The 23,236-nt window shown below is 45.6% G+C and overlaps 1 protein-coding gene across 1 annotated transcript; it reads left to right on the top strand.

Annotated features, from left to right (window-relative positions):
* The first annotated feature begins 1,225 nt into the window (after positions 1 to 1,225).
* Positions 1,226 to 22,401, top strand: prickle1b (prickle homolog 1b). Its single transcript, XM_036956919.1, has 7 exons — positions 1,226 to 1,340; positions 12,948 to 13,061; positions 14,480 to 14,617; positions 17,099 to 17,302; positions 19,042 to 19,228; positions 19,388 to 20,329; positions 20,573 to 22,401. Exons 1-7 carry the CDS (start codon positions 1,248 to 1,250, stop codon positions 21,496 to 21,498), a joined length of 2,604 nt encoding a protein of 867 aa, XP_036812814.1. The 5' UTR covers positions 1,226 to 1,247; the 3' UTR covers positions 21,499 to 22,401.
* Positions 22,402 to 23,236: the final 835 nt, after the last annotated feature.

The raw sequence follows: 23,236 nt of genomic DNA, 5'->3' as shown, positions 1-23,236 counted from the left end.
CTCTGAATGTACCGCTCTGTGTCAGTCCCACAAGCGTCCTGTCCTTGTCCCTGTCCTGTCCTTGTAAGCCACACACTAGGTATTAAATACATGTTTTACACACGCACAGCTTTGGATGTGACCGGTACAAAAGGTCTCTGACTCAATGTACAGTTCAGTGTCATGTGATGTAAGGGGATTTAATCATGATTATAAGACCAGATCCAACAGTCAGTCTGTACTCCACTAACCTGTCTAATATACTGCACAGTCTTAACTCTACAGTGAGGGCTGTGAGCATCCATCCAGCTCACTGTTAGACCCAGGCCCTCCAGCAGCGATGCTGAGTTGGAGGTATCTGTTACAGTGGTACTTCATGTAGGGATTCAACTCTAGGATTATATTGGCACACTGTACATGATATAGGCACACTACAACCTGTCATCCACTGTAACTACAACCTGCCATTCAGATACTGTTGTTTCTTTAGCTAGGCAAGTCAGTTAAGAACAGATTCTTATTTACAATGACGGCCTACCGGGGAACAGTGGGTTAACTGCCTTGTTCAGGGGCAGAATGACAGATTTTTACCTTGCCAGCTCGGTCCAGGAACCTTTCAGTTACTGGCCCAATGCTCTAACCACTAGGATCTAGGCTACCTGCCGCTCTGTTTCTATACGAGAGCAGACCAGTGTTTTCAGGAAAGCAGAAACAGACAACAACGTTTGATATAGAGATGTCCCTCCCGATATATAAAGTCTGAAGAACCACTGACTGAATGAGGAATTATTCTAAACGTTGAATTTGGGGGCATTTGATAACACTTCGTCTCCTTTTCTGTCTCCCTCGGGCAGCGCCCGCGTGTGATGAACCTGGAGCGGCCGGTGGGTGTCCGGGGCCTGGATATGGAGCAGCGGACGGGGGGTGTCCGGGGCCTGGATATGGAGCAGCGGACGGGGGGTGTCCGGGGCCTGCATATGGAGCAGCGGACGGTGGGTGTCCGGGGCCTGGATATGGAGCAGCGGACGGGGGGTGTCCGGGGCCTGGATATGGAGCAGCGGACGGGGGGTGTCCGGGGCCTGGATGTGGAGCAGCGGACGGGGGGTGTCCGGGGCCTGGATGTGGAGCAGCGGACGGTGGGTGTCCGGGGCCTGGATGTGGAGCAGCGGACGGGGGGTGTCCGGGGCCTGGATGTGGAGCAGCGAACGGGGGGTGTCCGGGGCCTGGATATGGAGCAGCGGACGGGGGGGAAGCTGGGGAAACTGACCATGGGCTTCCAGAGGAGCTCTACGTCAGACGATGACTCAGGTTGTGCCCTTGAGGAATACGCCTGGGTACCGCCTGGACTCAGACCTGAACAGGTGAGCAGCACGGCATCATCATCATCATCATCATATCCTCATTTGTCTGTTGAATAGTCAACCACAAGCTTCTCCAGTAACTACGGTCGCTAACAACGACCACCTCAGTGGCATCACATAAAGTCAGTAAATTAATGCATGTGTATATGTGTTTGGTGCCTCTGCTAAGTCAAGATGACGGTCAACAGCATCATCACCTTCAGTCAAATTAGATGGAGATACATGACTGTAACTATAACATGATGGAGATACATGACTGTAACTATAACATGATGGAGATACATGACTGTAACTATAACATGATAGAGATATATGACTGTAACTATAACCTGTAACTATAACATGATGGAGATACATGACTGTAACTATAACATGATGGAGATACATGACTGTAACTATAACATGATGGAGATATATGACTGTAACTATAACATGATGGAGATACATGACTGTAACTATAACCTGTAACTATAACATGATGGAGATACATGACTGTAACTATAACATGATGGAGATACATGACTGTAACTATAACATGATGGAGATACATGACTGTAACTATAACATGATGGAGATATATGACTGTAACTATAACATGATGGAGATACATGACTGTAACTATAACATGATGGAGATATATGACTGTAACTATAACATGATGGAGATACATGACTGTAACTATAACATGATGGAGATACATGACTGTAACTATAACATGATGGAGATACATGACTGTAACTATAACATGATGGAGATATATGACTGTAAATATAACATGATGGAGATACATAATGATGGACAATAGACAATACTGTGTTGTCATCCATTGGATTGAGTTGGATGAGTCCAGAGTTTCGGCTCGAGGTGGAAACAGAACATCTGGTAGGGCTGGTGTGACACTGGGACGGGCATCTCTCTCTCTCTCTCTCTCTCTCTCTCACTCTCACTCTCACTCTCACTCTCACTCTCACACACACACACACACACACACACACACACACACACACACACACACACACACACACACACACACACACACGTCACAGGGACTTAAAGCCAAGTGACAGGGTGTTGCCATCTTCCTGAGGTGAGGCTGAGATGCAGCGTTGAGTGTAGAACACAAGGGGCCAGTTCACCATGCCTCTGGACCTGGAACAGTTCATGACTCTCCTCCTGGGGAGAGGTAGCGGGGAGCTGTTGGTGACAGATCACATCACAGTGACCATTGGTTGTAACCCATATCTGAATGTCACAAAACACAGCAGGCAAACTGAATGTCCATCCACATAGATAGGCTAATACTAGACCCCGACCTGCCAGGAGGAATCAATCCACTCCTAATGTTAACTGTTGGAGATCAGGAGGAATCATTCCACTCCTAATGTTAACTGCTGGAGATCAGGAGGAATCAATCCACTCCTAATGTTAACTGTTGGAGATCAGGAGGAATCAATCCACTCGTAATGTTAACTGTTGGAGATCAGGAGGAGTCAGTCCACTCCTAATGTTAACTGTTGGAGATCAGGAGGAATCAGTCCACTCCTAATGTTAACTGTTGGAGATCGGGAGGAATCAGTCCACTCCTAATGTTAACTGTTGGAGATCAGGAGGAATCAATCCACTCCTAATGTTAACTGTTGGAGATCAGGAGGAATCAGTCCACTCCTAATGTTAACTGTTGGAGATCGGGAGGAATCAGTCCACTCCTAATGTTAACTGTTGGAGATCAGGAGGAATCAATCCACTCCTAATGTTAACTGTTGGAGATCAGGAGGAATCAGTCCACTCCTAATGTTAACTGTTGGAGATCAGGAGGAATCAGTCCACTCCTAATGTTAACTGTTGGAGATCAGGAGGAATCAGTCCACTCCTAATGTTAACTGTTGGAGATCAGGAGGAATCAGTCCACTCCTAATGGTAACTGTTGCAGATCAGGAGGAATCAATCCACTCCTGATGTTAACTGTTGGAGATCAGGAGGAATCAGTCCACTCCTAATGTTAACTGTTGGAGATCAGGAGGAATGCTGACATAAAAAGGGCTTTATAGATCCATTTGATTTGATTTGTAAATCCCTTTGGTGGTGAGATGTAGAGTCACACTATTTGTCAGTGTCACAAACTGTGGACATTACAGCACACAGAGAATAGCAGCAATAGGACTATTCTCCAACTCTACTGATGTCTCCTGACAGATTCTATATCTCTCTCTGCCCTCGATATTCTAACAACCCCTCACAGGCATAGAATTCCTGTGACACACACACAGAACCCCCCCCCCCCCCCCTCCACACACACACACACACACACACACACACACACACACACACACACACACACACACACACACACTGCCTTCCACTGAGATCTGACTGAACACAGAAGTGTGGCCATCCGAGACAAATCCTCAAACAAACTGCAGCCAGACTTCAGGCTTTAATGTTTAATGTCTGGAGTCTATAAATACAGACATACTGACATGCCATTCGCCCCTCCTGCAGAGTGCCTGTGATCTCCTGGAAATGTTCGTCTGGAGGAGCGGGGAGAAAGTAGGATGGAGTCAACACTGATCTATACGATTTAAGACAAATAATAATCATGGTAACGCAGGTCGTCATGTCAATGTTTTTCAGTGTTTTCCAACAATGACAGTTATGTTTCAGAGTGAGTCAGTCTAGGGCTAGGCTATACATCCCATGGTTTAGAGTTATGTTTCAGAGTGAGTCAGTCTAGGGCTAGACTATACATCCCATGGTTTAGAGTTCTGTTTCAGAGTGAGTCAGTCTAGGGCTAGGCTATACATCCCATGGTTTAGAGTTATGTTTCAGAGTGAGTCAGTCTAGGGTCTAGGGCTAGACTATACATCCCATGGTTTAGAGTTCTGTTTCAGAGTGAGTCAGTCTAGGGTCTAGGGCTAGACTATACATCCCATGGTTTAGAGTTCTGTTTCAGAGTGAGTCAGTCTAGGGCTAGGCTATACATCCCATGGTTTAGAGTTCTGTTTCAGAGTGAGTCAGTCTAGGGCTAGGTTATACATCCCATGGTTTAGAGTTCTGTTTCAGAGTGAGTCAGTCTAGGGTCTAGGGCTAGGCTATACATCCCATGGTTTAGAGTTCTGTTTCAGAGTGAGTCAGTCTAGGGCTAGACTATACATCCCATGGTTTAGAGTTCTGTTTCAGAGTGAGTCAGTCTAGGGCGAGGCTATACATCCCATGGTTTAGAGTTCTGTTTCAGAGTGAGTCAGTCTAGGGCTAGGGCTAGGCTATACATCCCATGGTTTAGAGTTCTGTTTCAGAGTGAGTCAGTCTAGGGCTAGACTATACATCCCATGGTTTAGAGTTCTGTTTCAGAGTGAGTCAGTCTAGGGCGAGGCTATACATCCCATGGTTTAGAGTTATGTTTCAGAGTGAGTCAGTCTAGGGTCTAGGGCTAGACTATACATCCCATGGTTTAGAGTTCTGTTTCAGAGTGAGTCAGTCTAGGGCTAGGCTATACATCCCATGGTTTAGAGTTCTGTTTCAGAGTGAGTCAGTCTAGGGTCTAGGGCTAGGCTATACATCCCATGGTTTAGAGTTCTGTTTCAGAGTGAGTCAGTCTAGGGTCTAGGGCTAGACTATACATCCCATGGTTTAGAGTTCTGTTTCAGAGTGAGTCAGTCTAGGGCGAGGCTATACATCCCATGGTTTAGAGTTCTGTTTCAGAGTGAGTCAGTCTAGGGCTAGACTATACATCCCATGGTTTAGAGTTCTGTTTCAGAGTGAGTCAGTCTAGGGCGAGGCTATACATCCCATGGTTTAGAGTTCTGTTTCAGAGTGAGTCAGTCTAGGGCTAGGCTATACATCCCATGGTTTAGAGTTCTGTTTCAGAGTGAGTCAGTCTAGGGCTAGGGCTAGGCTATACATCCCATGGTTTAGAGTTCTGTTTCAGAGTGAGTCAGTCTAGGGCTAGACTATACATCCCATGGTTTAGAGTTCTGTTTCAGAGTGAGTCAGTCTAGGGCTAGACTATACATCCCATGGTTTAGAGTTCTGTTTCAGAGTGAGTCAGTCTAGGGCTAGACTATACATCCCATGGTTTAGAGTTCTGTTTCAGAGTGAGTCAGTCTAGGGCGAGGCTATACATCCCATGGTTTAGAGTTCTGTTTCAGAGTGAGTCAGTCTAGGGCTAGACTATACATCCCATGGTTTAGAGTTATGTTTCAGAGTGAGTTAGTCTAGGGTCTAGGGCTAGGCTATACATCCCATGGTTTAGAGTTCTGTTTCAGAGTGAGTCAGTCTAGGGCTAGACTATACATCCCATGGTTTAGAGTTCTGTTTCAGAGTGAGTCAGTCTAGGGCTAGGCTATACATCCCATGGTTTAGAGTTCTGTTTCAGAGTGAGTCAGTCTAGGGCTAGGCTATACATCCCATGGTTTAGAGTTCTGTTTCAGAGTGAGTCAGTCTAGGGCTAGGCTATACATCCCATGGTTTAGAGTTCTGTTTCAGAGTGAGTCAGTCTAGGGCTAGGCTATACATCCCATGGTTTAGAGTTCTGTTTCAGAGTGAGTCAGTCTAGGGCTAGACTATACATCCCATGGTTTAGAGTTCTGTTTCAGAGTGAGTCAGTCTAGGGCGAGGCTATACATCCCATGGTTTAGAGTTCTGTTTCAGAGTGAGTTAGTCTAGGGTCTAGGGCTAGACTATACATCCCATGGTTTAGAGTTCTGTTTCAGAGTGAGTCAGTCTAGGGCGAGGCTATACATCCCATGGTTTAGAGTTCTGTTTCAGAGTGAGTCAGTCTAGGGCTAGGCTATACATCCCATGGTTTAGAGTTCTGTTTCAGAGTGAGTCAGTCTAGGGTCTAGGGCTAGACTATACATCCCATGGTTTAGAGTTCTGTTTCAGAGTGAGTCAGTCTAGGGCTAGGCTATACATCCCATGGTTTAGAGTTCTGTTTCAGAGTGAGTCAGTCTAGGGCTAGGCTATACATCCCATGGTTTAGAGTTCTGTTTCAGAGTGAGTCAGTCTAGGGCTAGACTATACATCCCATGGTTTAGAGTTCTGTTTCAGAGTGAGTCAGTCTAGGGCTAGACTATACATCCCATGGTTTAGAGTTCTGTTTCAGAGTGAGTCAGTCTAGGGCGAGGCTATACATCCCATGGTTTAGAGTTCTGTTTCAGAGTGAGTCAGTCTAGGGCTAGGCTATACATCCCATGGTTTAGAGTTCTGTTTCAGAGTGAGTCAGTCTAGGGTCTAGGGCTAGACTATACATCCCATGGTTTAGAGTTCTGTTTCAGAGTGAGTCAGTCTAGGGCTAGACTATACATCCCATGGTTTAGAGTTATGTTTCAGAGTGAGTCAGTCTAGGGTCTAGGGCTAGACTATACATCCCATGGTTTAGAGTTCTGTTTCAGAGTGAGTCAGTCTAGGGCTAGGCTATACATCCCATGGTTTAGAGTTCTGTTTCAGAGTGAGTCAGTCTAGGGCTAGGCTATACATCCCATGGTTTAGGGGTTCATAGTACTACCGTCCTATTACCTCTTGTTTTTGCTGGAATGTTGTTGAAATATATTTGTCTCAGTTGCTTCCCTCTATTTTCTCTGTTAAAACCAGTCGACTATTAAATCAAAACAAATCTAATTGTATTTGTCACATACACATGGTTAGCAGATGTTAATGCGATTGTAGCGAAATGCTTGTGCTTCTAGTTCCGACAATGCAGTAATAACCAACGAGTAATCTAACCAAACAATTCCATAACAACTACCTTATACACACAAGTGTAAAGGGATGAAGAATATGTACATAAAGATATATGAATGAGTGATGGTACAGAGCGGCATAGGCAAGATGCAGTAGATGGTATTGAGTACAGTGTATACAGTGCCTTGCGAAAGTATTCGGACCCCTTGAACTTTGCGACCTTTTGCCACATTTCAGGCTTCAAACATAAAGATATAAAACTGTATTTTTTTGTGAAGAATCAACAACAAGTGGGACACAATCATGAAGTGGAACGACATTTATTGGATATTTCAAACTTTTTTAACAAATCAAAAACTGAAAAATTGGGCGTGCAAAATTATTCAGCCCCCTTAAGTTAATACTTTGTAGCGCCACCTTTTGCTGCGATTACAGCTGTAAGTCGCTTGGGGTATGTCTCTATCAGTTTTGCACATCGAGAGACTGAAATTTTTTCCCATTCCTCCTTGCAAAACAGCTCGAGCTCAGTGAGGTTGGATGGAGAGCATTTGTGAACAGCAGTTTTCAGTTCTTTCCACAGATTCTCGGTTGGATTCAGGTCTGGACTTTGACTTGGCCATTCTAACACCTGGATATGTTTATTTTTAAACCATTCCATTGTAGATTTTGCTTTATGTTTTGGATTTGTCTTGTTGGAAGACAAATCTCCGTCCCAGTCTCAGGTCTTTTGCAGACTCCATCAGGTTTTCTTCCAGAATGGTCCTGTATTTGGCTCCATCCATCTTCCCATCAATTTTAACCATCTTCCCTGTCCCTGCTGAAGAAAAGCAGGCCCAAACCATGATGCTGCCACCACCATGTTTGACAGTGGGGATGGTGTGTTCAGCTGTGTTGCTTTTACGCCAAACATAACGTTTTGCATTGTTGCCAAAAAGTTCCATTTTGGTTTCATCTGACCAGAGCACCTTCTTCCACATGTTTTGTGTGTCTCCCAGGTGGCTTGTGGCAAACTTTAAACGACACTTTTTATGGATATCTTTAAGAAATGGCTTTCTTCTTGCCACTCTTCCATAAAGGCCAGATTTGTGCAATATACGACTGATTGTTGTCCTATGGACAGAGTCTCCCACCTCAGCTGTAGATCTCTGCAGTTCATCCAGAGTGATCATGGGCCTCTTGGCTGCATCTCTGATCAGTCTTCTCCTTGTATGAGCTGAAAGTTTAGAGGGACGGCCAGGTCTTGGTAGATTTGCAGTGGTCTGATACTCCTTCCATTTCAATATTATCACTTGCACAGTGCTCATTGGGATGTTTAAAGCTTGGGAAATCTTTTTGTATCCAAATCCGGCTTTAAACTTCTTCACAACAGTATCTTGGACCTGCCTGGTGTGTTCCTTGTTCTTCATGATGCTCTCTGCGCTTTTAACGGACCTCTGAGACTATCACAGTGCAGGTGCATGTATACGGAGACTTGATTACACACAGGTGGATTGTATTTATCATCATTAGTCATTTAGGTCAACATTGGATCATTCAGAGATCCTCACTGAACTTCTGGAGAGAGTTTGCTGCACTGAAAGTAAAGGGGCTGAATAATTTTGCACGCCCAATTTTTCAGTTTTTGATTTGTTAAAAAAGTTTGAAATATCCAATAAATGTCGTTCCACTTCATGATTGTGTCCCACTTGTTGTTGATTCTTCACAAAAAAATACAGTTTTATATCTTTATGTTTGAAGCCTGAAATGTGGCAAAAGGTCGCAAAGTTCAAGGGGGCCGAATACTTTCGCAAGGCACTGTACATATGAGATGAGTAACGTAGGGTATGTAAACAAAGTGGCATAGTTTAAAGTGGCTAGTGATACATGTATTACATACAGATGGCAAGATGCAGTAGATGGTATAGAGTACAGTATATACATATGAGATGAGTAATGTAGGGTATGTAAACATTATATTAAGTGGCATTGTTTAAAGTGGCTAGTGATATATTTTGACATCAATTTCCATTATTAAAGTGGCTGGAGTTGAGTCAGTATGTTGGCAGCAGCCACTCAATGTTAGTAGTGGCTGTTTAACAGTCTGATGGCCTTGAGATAGAAGCTGTTTTTCAGTCTCTTGGACCCTGCTTTGATGCACCTGTACTGACCTCGCCTTCTGGATGATAGTGGGGTGAACAGGCAGTGGCTCAGGTGGTTGTTGTCCTTGATGATCTTTATGGCCTTCCTGTGACATCGGATGGTGTAGGTGTCCTAGAGGGCAGGTAGTTTGCCCCCGGTGATGCATTGTGCAGACCTCACTACCCTCTAAAGAGCCTTACGGTTGTGGGCGGAGCAGTTGCCGTACCAGGCGGTGATACAGCCCGACAGGATGCTCTCGACTATGCATCTGTAAAAGTTTGTGAGTGCTTTTGGTGACAAGACAAATTTCTTCGGCCTCCTGAGGTTGAAGAGGCGCTGCTGAGCCTTCTTCACAACGCTGTCTGTGTGGGTGGACCAATTCAGTTTGCTCGTGATGTGTACGCCGAGGAACTTAACATTTACTACCCTCTCCACTACTGTCCTGACGATGTGGATAGGGGGGTGCTCCCTCTGCTGTTTATTGAAGTCCACGATCATCTCCTTTGTTTTGTTGACGTTGAGTGTGAGTTTATTTTCCTGACACCACACTCCGAGGGCCCTCACCTCCTCCCAGATGTTGTTACCTACCCTCACCACCTGGGGGCTGCCCGTCAGGAAATCCAGGACCCAGTTGCACAGGGCGGGGTCGAGACCCAGGGTCTCGAGCTTGATGACGAGTTTGGAGGGTACTATGGTGTTAAATGCTGAGCTGTAGTCGATGAACAGCATTCTCACGTAGGCATTCCTCTTGTCCAGATGGGTTAGGGCAGTGTGCAGTGTGGTTGCGATTGCGTCGTCTGTGGACCTATTGGGGCGGTAAGCAAATTGGAGTGGGTCTAGGGTGTCAGGTAGGGTGGAGGTGATATGGTCCTTGACTAGTCTCTCAAAGAACTTCATGATGACGGAAGTGAGTGCTACGGGCGGTAGTCGTTTAGCTTTCTTGGGAACAGGAACAATGGTGGACCTCTTGAAGCATGTCTTGAAGCAGACTGGGATAAGGATTGATTGAATGTGTCCGTAAACACACCAGCCAGCTGGTCTGCGCATGCTCTGAGGACGCAGCTGGGGATGCCGTCTGGGCCTGCAGCCCTGCGAGGGTTAACACGTTTAAATGTTTTACTCACTTCGGCTGCAGTGAAGGAGAGTCCGCAGGTTTTGGTAGCGGGCCGTGTCAGTGGCACTGTATTGTCCTCAAAGCGAGCAAAGAAGTTATTTAGTCTGTCTGGAAGCAAGACATCCTGGTCCGTGACGGGGCTGGTTTTCTTTTTGTAATCCATGATTGACTGTAGAACCTGCCACTTGTGTCTGAGCCGTTGAATTGCAACTCTACTTTGTCTCTATACTAACGCTTAGCTTGTTTGATTGCCTTGCGGAGGGAATAGCTACACTGTTCGGTCATGTTTCCGGTCACCTTGCCCTGGTTAAAAGCAGTGGTTTGCGCTTTCAGTTCGCTCACCGAATCAGCGTATTCGTCAATGTTGTTGTTGGACGCAATGCGAAACATATATCCCAATCCACGTGATCGAAGCAGTCTTGAAGCGTGGAATCAGATTGGTCGGACCAGCGTTGAACAGACCTGAGCGCGGGAGCTTCCTGTTTTAGTTTCTGTCTATAGGCTGGAAGCAACAAAATAGAGTCGTGGTCAGCTTTTCTGGAAGGAGGGCGGGGGAGGGCCTTATATGCGTCGCGGAAGTTAGAATAACAATGATCCAGGGTTTTACCAGCCCTGGTTGCACAATCGATATGCTGATAGAATTTAGGGAGTCTTGTTCTCAGATTAGCCTTGTTAAAATCCCCAGCTACAATGAATTCAGCCTCAGGATATGTGGTTTCCAGTTTACATAGAGTCAAATAAAGTTTGTTCAGGGCCATCGATGTGTCTGCTTGGGGGGGAATATATATGGCTGTCATTATAATCGAAGAGAATTCTCTTGGTAGATAATGCTGTTGACATTTGATTGTGAGGAATTCTAAGTCAGGTGAACAGAAGGACTTGAGTTCCTGTATGTTGTTATGATCACATCACATCTCGTTAATCATAAGGAATACCCATCCGCCCCTCTTCTTACCAGAAAGATGCTTGTTTCTGTCGGCGCGATGTGTGAAGAAACCAGCTGGCTGCACCGACTCCGATAGCGTCACTCGAGTGAGCCATGTTTCCGTGAAGCAAAGAACGTTACAGTCTCTGATGTTTCTCTGGAGTGCTACCCTTGCTCGGATTTCATCAACCTTGTTGTCAAGAGACTGGACATTGGCGAGTAGTATGCTAGGGAGTGGTGCGCAATGTGCCCGTCTCCGGAGCCTGACCAGAAGACTGCTTTGTTTGCCCCTTTTACGGTGACGTTGTTTTGGTTCGCCGGATGGGATCCGATCCATTGTCCTGGGTGGTGGGCAAAACACAGGATCCGCTTCGGGAAAGTCGTATTCCTGGTCATAATGATGTTGAGTTGACGTTGCTCTTATCCTACCGACTGTATGTAATGAAACCTGAGATTACCTGGGGTACCAATGTAAGAAATAACACGTAAAAAAACAAAATACTGCATAGTTTCCTAGGAACCTAGGCGGCCATCTCTGTCGGCACCGGAAGTCTATTAAGTCCCAATGTGGCATCAACTATACACTCTTACAAAAAAAGGTTCCAAACAGTTCTACAGCTGCCCCCATGGGAGAACCCCTTTTGGTTCCAGGTAGGTTCAATCCTTAGAATAAACTTTTTCGGTTCCAGGTTGAACCATTTTGAGTTCCATGTAGAAGAGGGTTCTACATGGAACTCAAAAGGGTTCTTCAAGGGATCATCCTACGGGGACAGCCGAAGGTGCTGTGTAGAACCTAAAAGGGTTCTAAGAGTGTACAAGCTATTATAAAAACATGTTCACATCCTGTTTCAGTTAGTGCAGTAACATGCAACCTCAGCAGATCGTTACTGTGGCCTGTTAGCCTGTGGGGCTAGAGTGGTTGAGAGTGTTTTATGCCTCCTTCCTAGTGATACTGACTGTGTGGCTGTAGCATCATTAACACTGGCTGCTTTCTTTACAGTTCAGCTCCGACTGCAAACAGTGCTGGCCTCTGACTCCAGGCTATGTGGCACTTTCCCAAAGCTCTCTCTCTCTCTTTCCCAAAAGCTCTTGTCTCTCTCTCTCTCTCTCTCGCTCTTCCTTCTATCTCTCCCCCACCCTCTCATTAACCATGAGCACACATGGAAGTAATGAAGGTCTGAAATCAACAGGAGGCCTCCCAAGCCAAATACCTTGTTTTTGTAACCTTACTCCCCCCCCAACCAGTCCCCCATGTTTCCCAGCCCTTCACTCTCTACACCTCTAGAATGTGTGGAGGTAAAACAGGGTCTTCATATTCATAGATAGTCATGAACTCATGGTGGAGAGGTGGAAACATTCATCAAGAGAAGGTAGTTGGTTGGTGGGATAACTATTTTAAAAATGGTCAATCAGTCAACGGAAGCACCAGTCTTGTATGAACTGTGACCTGAGTGATTTTCCACTGACTGACTGTGACTGACTGACTGACCCTGGCCTTTGTTGGCATACCATGGTGGATCTGGCCCGAACAAAGCTCTTTAAGCAGCTGTGATTGTGCTCTTGTCCTGGAGCCCAGTGGGGTATTTATGTTGCAGGGCAGTACAGATCCTGGAGGTATGCCTGGTCTTTTAGGGTGAGCATCACCCTCCAACTGAACTACTGAACCATTAAGACCAACCTGGAACATGTGTGATTGAAGGTGGATTTGCAGTATGACAGAACTAAGACTGTTCTAACCATTCCCCCCATCCCTCCGTCCCCCCATCCCCAGGTACAGCAGTATTTCTCCTGTCTTCCGGAGGACAAGGTCCCCTACGTCAACAGTCCTGGAGAGAAACACAGGATCAGACAGCTGCTCTACCAGCTGCCGCCTCATGACAATGAGGTAAGAACTGAACCCAGGACAGAGAGTTAATCTACTGGGTCTGCTCTACCAGCTGCCCCCTCATGACAATGAGGTAAGAACTGAACCCAGGACAGAGAGTTAATCTACTGAGTCTGTATTCACATAGTCTCGGTTAACCCAGAACTAAAGTCTCAGGTAATGGGTCAGCTGCTTGATTAGGTTCTGGGTCCATAAGTGTTAAGAGAAGGAATTAAGAGATGCTAGAACGAGGAACGGAACCAGAACGAGGAGCTCCACCCTCTCTCGGTGCAAGTTACGGGTTGAATGTCCCCTCCCCTTCCAAATTCGAAGGATGCTAACACCTGCAAAATCGTGATTAGTCCGAATAACCTGCAAAACACCTACTGCTCCTCGTTATCCCACAGATCACATTCCAATTCCAACAGATTCTACAGTACCAGTTCAATTCACATACATCTGTCCATGAGAGATTAGTATTCACAAACCTGATCCTAGACACTCTTTGTGAATACAGGCCCTGGTCCCAGATCTGAATGTGCTTCACCCAGACAGTGATAGTCAGCGGAGATGGCTTTAACCACACAGATTTGGGATCGGGCCAGGTTAATGGTGACTAAAGAATGTCACCTCGTCACAGTGGAGGTATTCTAGTAAAGACAAACCACTCACATCGCCTACTACGATCGCCATAGTAACATATGGTGCATAACTGCATTTAAACACAACCGGATCCTTGTAATGTCTTTCTAGATTGTAAACCAGCACTCCTTGGACCCACATTGTAAACCACGCCTTTAGTCAGCACAGTTTACCCTGGGAGATGTGCAGAGGGGCTATGTGAGGCTATCACAGAGGGCATCTTTGACTGCTCTGCTCCAGTCCTGTAGGTGGGCAGGCGTTTGTTCCTTGGAACAATAAAGCGTCTGACTGAGTGACTTTATGATGTTTGCTGCCAGGCTCAGAGCAGAGCGGCATACTGCAGCAGGGGAGAAGGGGAGATTCCAGGCATAGCTGTGGTTTACAAGGCCTCCGTAAAGTAGGGCACACACACACACACACACACACACACACACACACACACACCAGAGAACGTTTAGAGAGCGGCGCTCCGAGGGCTCTCGTTGTGTACCAGCGTTGTTTGCTGTTGTTAGGGAACCACAAGGCCCATTGTTGGTTGTTAGTCTTCCGCTCGTTTTTATTTATCTGTGTGGTAATTGTCTGCTCTAAACATCAGGCTTGATGTGTGCACGTTCATGCCAACCTTGGGGTGAGCCTCCAGGGGAAGAACACCTTCCATAACATAACCATAAAATACATCTGTGGTGGAAGCAGTGAGGGTTTAGGTTTTATCTGTTGGGTAAAATCTGAGTTGGTGTTATTTCTCTCTCTCTCTTTCTCTCTCCCTCCTGCTCTCTCTCTCTCTCCCTCCCTCCCAGGTACGGTACTGCCACTCTCTCAGTGAGGAGGAGAAGAGGGAGCTCCACATGTTCAGTGTCCAGAGAAAGAGAGAGGCTCTGGGGAGAGGAACCCCCAGGATGCTCCCCCGAGCCCTGCAACACACACTCTGTGAACATGTACATTACCATACACACACGTTCGTACACATGCACACCCACCCACACTGCGAGTACAAACTCTATCGATATCTTATAAAACATTTCAATACAAGTCTGGGACGTGAGTAAGAAAATCTCTCCCAAATGACGTTAAAGCCAGTAAATATGTCTCTCCCTTCCTCATTACATGTCAATCCTATAAAGAGCTGCTTCTCCCTCCTGAAGCTCTTCCTGTAGGCAGAGCAGCAATCCTATAAAGAGCTGCTTCTCCCTCCTGAAGCTCTTCCTGTAGGCAGAGCAGCAATCCTATATAGAGCTGCTTCTTCCTCCTGAAGCTCTTCCTGCTAGGCAGAGCAGGAAACGACAACAAGCTAACAACACAGGGCAGTACATTAGTTGTTTATTTCAAGACTTACCGACCCCCTTTGGCCTCGCTCTGTTCTATTCTAAATGTATGCGTCCTAAATGGCATCCTATTCACTACATAGTGCACTTCTTTTGACCAGGGCCCAGAGAGAAGTAGGCCACGATGTAGGGAATAGGGTGCCATTTGGGACCCTAAAGCTCAAGTGATAATGTGAGGATTTAATCAAGGGCAGAGTCTGTCTCATTAACAACTAACCCACTCAGAAGGAGCAGAGAGGAGGAAGTGTGGACATTAGGAGCTCATGCTCAACCCGAGCGTGGAAGTTATTCCAGGAAAAAGAATGGGCCCAATTTCCTGCAGTCAAAAAGAAATGTTAACAAGGTTAACTGTACCACTGGTCAGCAGGCACCCGTTAACCCAGTGCTCTACAGACTGTACAATAAACTCTCTCTTTCTTTCTCTCGCTCCCTCCCTCTCAATTCAATGGGCTTTTTTTTGGCATGGGAAACACATTTTTATATTGCCAAAGCTTGTGAATAGAATTGATCACAGTTTGGCTTGTTGAAAGACTTCAGATCCTGTTTAAAAAGACTTAGTGCTGTACAATAGATTTAGTTCCAGCTTGTGAAATGTAATGGTCATAGTTTGGCATGTTAAAGGGCCTTAAAAACTAATTTAGTCCTTTCTGATCACTGTGGACTAGTGACCACATCCCATAAGTCCTTTCTGATCACTGTGGACTAGTGACCACATCCCATAAGTCCTTTCTGATCACTGTGGACTAGTGACCACATCCCATAAGTCCTTTCTGATCACTGTGGACTAGTGACCACATCCTATGTGACTAGTGACCACATCCTATGTGACTAGTGACCACATCCTATTAGACTAGTGACCACATCCTATTAGACTAGTGACCACATCCTATGTGACTAGTGACCACATCCTATTAGACTAGTGACCACATCCTATTAGACTAGTGACCACATCATATTAGACTAGTGACCACGTCATATTAGACTAGTGACCACATCCTATTAGACTAGTGACCACATCCTATTAGACTAGTGACCACATCCTATTAGACTAGTGACCACATCCTATGAGACTAGTGACCACGTCATATTAGACTAGTGACCACATTCTATTAGACTAGTGACCACATCCTATTAGACTAGTGACCACATCCTATTAGACTAGTGACCACATCCTATTAGACTAGTGACCACATCATATTAGACTAGTGACCACGTCATATTAGACTAGTGACCACATCCTATTAGACTAGTGACCACATCATATTAGACTAGTGACCACATCCTATTAGACTAGTGACCACATCCTATTAGACTAGTGACCACATCATATTAGACTAGTGACCACATCCTATTAGACTAGTGACTGGCATGTTGTAAAGGCATGGCTGGTTTGAGTGACTGAGTACTGGCATGTTGGAATACTACCCGTACAGACAGAGACAGAGAGAGAGACATAGACATAGAGAGAGAGAGCGACAGACAGACAGACATAGAGACATAGAAAGAGAGAGCGAGCGAGAGAGAGCACGACAGAGAGAGAGAGCGAGAGAGAGACTCACAAAGCGGCGTGGCTTTGCCCATAGCTGTAGTTTTGATTGCTGTACCTTCAGGGGACACACAACACCCCGGTTTCCAAGGCCGATGGTGGCTTGGTAATAATGGACAACAGCTGTGGTGTCCTGTGGTCCTAGTGCTCACACCTGGGTTCAAATAATATTTGAAATAATTTCAAATACTTTAGCCTGGCTTGATTGAGCTAGCCTAGCACAATGGGACCACTGCCCATCTGTCACTCTAGGCAGGTTAAAGCAAGCAATTAAAGTATTTGAAAGATTTCTAATAGTATTTGAACCCAGGTCTGGCAGTAGTTATTTAAAGACTGATGACTGTACGTTCAGACATGCTCTGGTGAGCTTTCTGGAATCATACAATCTGAAGGGATGAGACTATATTATATTGTTTGGTTTTACTTAAACATGTACAGAACAAAACAACACAGACACAAGGACACAAACACCATAACAATTGACTCATTCCTTGGTTTTTTGTGTGGACTGAGGACCCATCGTTTAAAACATGTTGTTTTATCCACAGTGTGGTGAGGGCATTAGTGGAGGAGAGATGGCCATCTTTGCATCGCGGGCGGGTCCGGGGCCGTGCTGGCACCCAGCATGCTTTGCGTGCGCCACGTGTCAGGAGCTACTGGTAGACCTTATCTACTTCCACCAGGATGGAAAGATCCACTGTGGACGACACCACGCTGAGCTGCTGAAACCACGATGCTCAGCCTGCGATGAGGTGAGATCACTGTGTGTGTGTGTGATCCATAATCTGTGATGAGGTTAATTCATTGCAGACATGAAACATTGAAGTGTTGGCTTGAAACAATGGCAGACTTTTTTTTCAACATAGAGTACAGTAGTTAGGCTTTAGTCAGTTTGCTCATTAAACACTGGAGATAGACAGTAGCCTACTGAAACGATGTGACTGTATGCCGGATTAAGTGATAGGACATGCTATTCTATAAAATCTTTTCTCTGTAATTAAAATTTCCTGATTGAGCTAATCAGGTAAATGTAATTAACTAGAAAGTCGGGGCACCACAAAATAATATTTATAGAGCTGTTATCTTCCGAATAAACTCTTAAAGACTCTTAAATATTTTATATCAATGGCAGTCAATATTAATCCTATCTCAGTCTCAACCAAGAATTTACAACTTTCAGATATCTTCACGAACCCTGGCTAACAAGTTGAATCAGCAATACAAAATTGGGTTTAATTATTTATTTACTAAATACCTAACTAATCACACAGAATTACATATACACAGAAGGAGTCATACCTTGATTACAAATGACATCATAAAGGAAAATGCCCCTTGCGGACGGAACAGATATGACAGCTGGTTACCCAAAGAAAAGGGGGCTGGGTTTGAGTGAAAGAGCGGGAAGACTGAAGAACAAAGGGAGAAGCGATGTCTCTATTGGGCCGTAGGCAGCTACTCTATCGTAAATACAGAATCTTCTGCATTCTAAATTACCGCCCATTTGAAAATGCAATAAATATTTACTCTGAGCTGCGCTTCGGTAGGTTGGTGGTAGATGGAAGGCCGCGTTGCCCAACAGAGTCCTTTGAAGAATGTCTCTGGTGGTAAATTGGATACGTTGTAGTACCGTCATTGTGTGGTAGATGGGATACTCTGTCTGTTCTTTCCTAGCCCACGTTTGCAGCTGCTGTTGCTAACTCAACGGCTAGGAGGTATCACTTCTGTAGTGAATAAGAGTTAAAAATTCATACCATTCGCAACCAAAGCTCACGCTGAGGTTGGCTTCGTTCTGTAGTTATTATATGAACCCTTCTGACATCGGACCTTCATCCTAATGTACCCGGAATAGGAGGTTACATTTTCGTCAAGGGCTTTTATATAGTGGAGGGAGAAGGGTGTGTTTCATAGTTTATAGCCCATGTCTCTTCACAGGGGCGGGCCACTGATTGAGCAGAGCCCTAACCTTATGAAAACCCAAATCTCTCAATTGGAAGCTAAAATTAAATTTAATCTTTTCACCAACAATTTTATATTCAAACATTTAAAATTGCACAACAATTCCATGTGAATCTGATAACTATAATGTGTAGAGTTTCCACTGTATCGTTTATGTCATCCTATCATTGATGAGAATGTCTCAGATGACAACCGAACTGACATCATATTCATTAAGTACCAACACATACGTTCAACTGGTTGGATTACCAAAATATGGTTCATTTCCCCCCACCTTCTGATGTTCCCAGAATCTCTTTAACAAAGGCTATTCAAGAGTCCCTCTATAGAGTCAAGAGAGAGGGAAGGGAGAAAGGGGTTTATGGTGGGGGGGGTCATAAACCTTACCCACAGGCCAACGTCATGACATGACCAATAAACTTATTGCACATTTAGTAACTGAAGTTGAATTCATCTTGTGTTTGTCTGTTTCCTAATTATTCTATAAGTAGCAGACAGTATTTAAACATGTCTGTTTATCCCCCCCTCTCAGATAATTTTTTCAGATGAGTGCACGGAGGCCGAGGGGCGTCACTGGCACATGAAGCACTTTGCCTGTTTCGAGTGTGAGACGGTGCTCGGCGGTCAGCGATACATCATGAAAGATGGCCGCCCCTACTGCTGCGGCTGCTTCGAGTCTCTGTACGCGGAGTACTGTGAAGCCTGCGGGGAGAATATAGGTGAGTCAATATCTCTGGTTCATATGTGGTCAATCTACTATGAGTTGTTGACATAATGTGTAGCCTGTTGCTGAAGCCTTTTAAAGATGTTGCTCTACATTCACCACCTCTCCCTCTCTTCCCTCCATTCCTCTCTCCCTCCCTTCTTGCCTCCACCAGGAGTGGACCATGCCCAGATGACCTACGAGGGTGTCCACTGGCACGCTACAGACACGTGTTTCTGCTGTGCCCAGTGTAAGAGCTCCCTGCTGGGCTGTCCCTTCCTTCCCAGGCAGGGCCGTATCTACTGCTCCAAGGCCTGCAGCCTGGGAGAGGACGTCTACGCCTCAGACTCCTCCGACTCGGTCTTCCAGTCCGCCGGCTCTCGTGAATCCCGCCAGAGTCACATGGGCAAGAGCAGCCACCCGGTGGCTGAACAGTGGAGGCAGTCCCAGCTCTTCAACCCGGTTGCAGTGGCTGACTATAACAAGACTCCTAGTCTATATGGAGACAGAGGGGACAGAGAAATGGATATTGTGGGTCAAAAGCTGTCCCACATGGGCTTCACCGAGGAGCACACCTGGAGGGACCGAGAGGACGCTCCGGAGGATCCAGAGGAGTGGGCCGAACACGAGGACTACATGACACAGCTCCTGCTCAAGTTCGGGGCCCGCCCCGGGGTGTTCCAGACGCAGCCTTCAGAGGAACCCGGCACCAGTAGGTCAGCCGAACCCTGGCTGAAGCCTGAGACTAAACCAGCCTCCACCACCACCAGTCCCACGAACCAGAGCCACCTGCCTGAGATGTACTGGGCCCAGTCCCAGGATGGGCTGGTCAGTAAGAAGCACCTGCCTGAGATGTACTGGGCACAGTCCCAAGACGGGCTTGGGGATTCGGCTTACGGAAGCCATCCGGGCCCTGCTAGTGCCAGAAAGATCCATGATCTGGAGCTGGACCAGGGGCTGATGGACCAGAGGGTTAGCGCTGGGGGAGCAGGGTTATGGATGCTGGACCCCAGGCAGTGGTGTGAAGACTCTCTGGAGTGTATCACAGACGAGCTGAGGAAGACTGAGCACAGTGTTGGAGACTCCATGGACTCTCTAGCCCTCTCTAACATCACTGGTAAGTGTTCATATCACATGTGCTTCTTTGTTCACTGTAAAACAGTGTTTGGTGAACTTCTGGTGAAAGTAGTCTGGTAAAGGCAGTCGGCGATCAGTTATTCATTCCAGTCTAATAATGGAGATTTACATGGAACAGGAAAAGATAGTATGAAAAGCCATTAAACAAAATAGCTACAGTAAATAACTCTTGTTTTCCTGCTTCTGTCGAGTAACACAGCTTTATATTGTCCTGTCCTCCCAGGTGCGTCAGCGGATGGAGACAGTAAGGAGGGTCAGATCCTCTACTCTCTCCACAACCTGCTGGACCCAGAAGACTGTGAGAAGATGAGCCTCATGGGCACCCTCAACTCCTCCATGCTCCACCGCAGCACCAACTCTCTGGATCACCAGGAGGGGGCAGCAGACCAGGAGGAAGAGGAGGTGCGGAGGGGGGCGCAGAGGGTACAGGGGCCGGTGTCTTTGCCCCTCCCACCCCTCCCTCCTAAACAGGAGGTTCCACCACCTCACCTTCAGCTGCCAGTGTTGAGGAGGAGCAGGTCCCAGTCCACACGGCCACCTGGCCAGCAGATGGTCAAGTTCTCCGAGGACACGGTGGATAACGGGTCTTGCCAGAACCTGGCGGTGCGTCAGCCTCCTCAGAGTGAGAGGACGCGTCGGAGGGTGTACCACCACGAGGACCCCGAAAGGCCACACCGGCACCACCACGGCCGCCACCACAACCGTAGAACCCGCTCGGACAACGCTCTTAACCTCCTGCCTAAGGAACGGGTGCAGAGGCCCTACGAGGGACATGGTCTGAGTTCCCTTCAGGAACACCACGCGGCCCTCTTCAACCAACCTGGCCCTGGTGCTCACAGGCCACCAACCTATCCCCACACCACTTCAGACTACTCCCTCCAGGCTCGGGGTGACCGGGATCGCGACCGCTTCCTGGGTGGCCTGTACGCTGACGAGGAAGACTGGTGCTCCACCTGCTCCTCCTCTTCCTCAGACTCTGAGGAGGAAGGCTACTTCCTGGGGCAGCTCATTCCCCAGCCCAGGGTTCCTAGAAGGTATCAATACTACACTGAAGACTTCCCAACACGTGTTACGGCCATGTCGCCCAACGACTCACGGACTAAATCCAGAAAGAAGGGTCACAGAGGCAAGAACTGCATCATTTCATAATCCAGATGTACATTCTCTGTTTTACTTCCAGCACTAATCATTTGTGGACAGGTGAGACCAGTTCTTTGTAGTTGGACTTGCTGGACAAAACATTGTCCATATTATTGGACTTCTTATTATGGGTCATGTCTAAAACTCAAACCATGCCAGAAGACCTAAAAAAAAAAAGACATTTTCTCCTTTTCTTTTTATAAAATTCATCAAAAAACACTTTTTTTGTTTTTACATTGTATGATAAACCATTGAAAGTATTCCAGCAATACCATTGTGTGCATTAAATGGCAATTATGCACTATTGTTATTGCTGACAGGGAAAGGAATAGTTAGTAAAGTAGACTTCTAGGGACTAACCAACATAATTATTTAATAGTACAAAATAGGAATGTGTATATTAAGTTAAAATGTTAATACTGGTATTTTTATATCCCTGAGTTTTAACTAAGATTTTTCTGGTTTTGATGTAAACAAAGTTGGCGTAGGGAGGCGGGACAAGCTGTTGTCGTAGTAACAAGCAGAGCTATTTTGCACGCATCACTTGTCAACCAATCAAGGCTTTACAAAAAACAAACCAATTATTGCCAGAATACAAACCATCTCCTTACTCAAATCAAAATGCCATAATATCTGGTTTCTGGTAACAACTTACATGAAGTTGCTCTTAAACCTCTTAAACATCTCAACTTCAAAGTGATACCCTGAGTCTTCGCTGTATTCCAATGTTAATTCTCTAACACGCTTGTCCCTCAGGGTGTAAAATACAACGTAAAACCAACCTGTCCAGATTCAGTTACACTACAGAGCTCTTCTCCATACATGCCCTTTATACAGCGCAAGTCATTGTACCATGAATACTTAACGGTTATGTGATGTAAAGAAGCTTTTAATAAATATTCTTACCAAACGTTTCAGAAAATGTTTCAGTTTTTTGTATGTACTAGAATAACTGATTTGATAGCGTTTTTAGACATAGTAAATATTCAAATATACAATGCAAATAACTTGGTGTTTCAGCAGTGCACCTAAACCAAACACTGACCCACACAGTCTCATCGGATGGCACCAAACCTGATACGTGAATGGTAGATACTACACCGTCTACTAGACCGTTTACATAATAAAAACCATCTTTATTATTGTCACACTCAAAAATCGTTTTAAACCACAAATCATCAAAGATGTGTCAGTTCCACATATAGAAAGTTGAGTTGAGCATCTGACGTTTAGAAAGTGTTTTTCTTCTTCTCCCAGCCAGAGAAAATTAGCACTGGTGGTGAATACAACACTCTGCCAGGAAACACAAAATGTAAATCACACTTAGCAGGCCAGTGCCATACTGGCTGAAGTAGAACATAGTCAGATTAACACATTTTCCATACAAAAGAAAAGCGAGAACATGAATATTCTCAGACCATACAAGACTTTACACAAGTAGCACAATCCTACTCCCAGGCAGTAGCACCAAAAGTCTTGCTTCAGCTGCAGCAATCTCAAATCAAATGTACCTAGCAGGAAGAGTTCATAAAACAAGAACTGGACTCATACAATACCAGTCAAAAGTTTGGACACACCTACTCATTCCTGGGATTTTCTTTATTTTTTGCCATTTTCTACATTGTAGAATAATAGCGAAGGCATCAAAACTATGAAATAACACATATGAAATCATGTAGTAACCAAAAAAAGTGTTACAAAAAATATATTTTATATTTGCAATTCTGACAGCTTTGCACTCTCTTGG

This window comes from Oncorhynchus mykiss, chromosome 21 (genome assembly GCF_013265735.2).
Source record: "Oncorhynchus mykiss isolate Arlee chromosome 21, USDA_OmykA_1.1, whole genome shotgun sequence".
NCBI lineage: Eukaryota > Metazoa > Chordata > Actinopteri > Salmoniformes > Salmonidae > Oncorhynchus > Oncorhynchus mykiss.
This window is presented reverse-complemented; position numbering and strand designations above follow the sequence as displayed.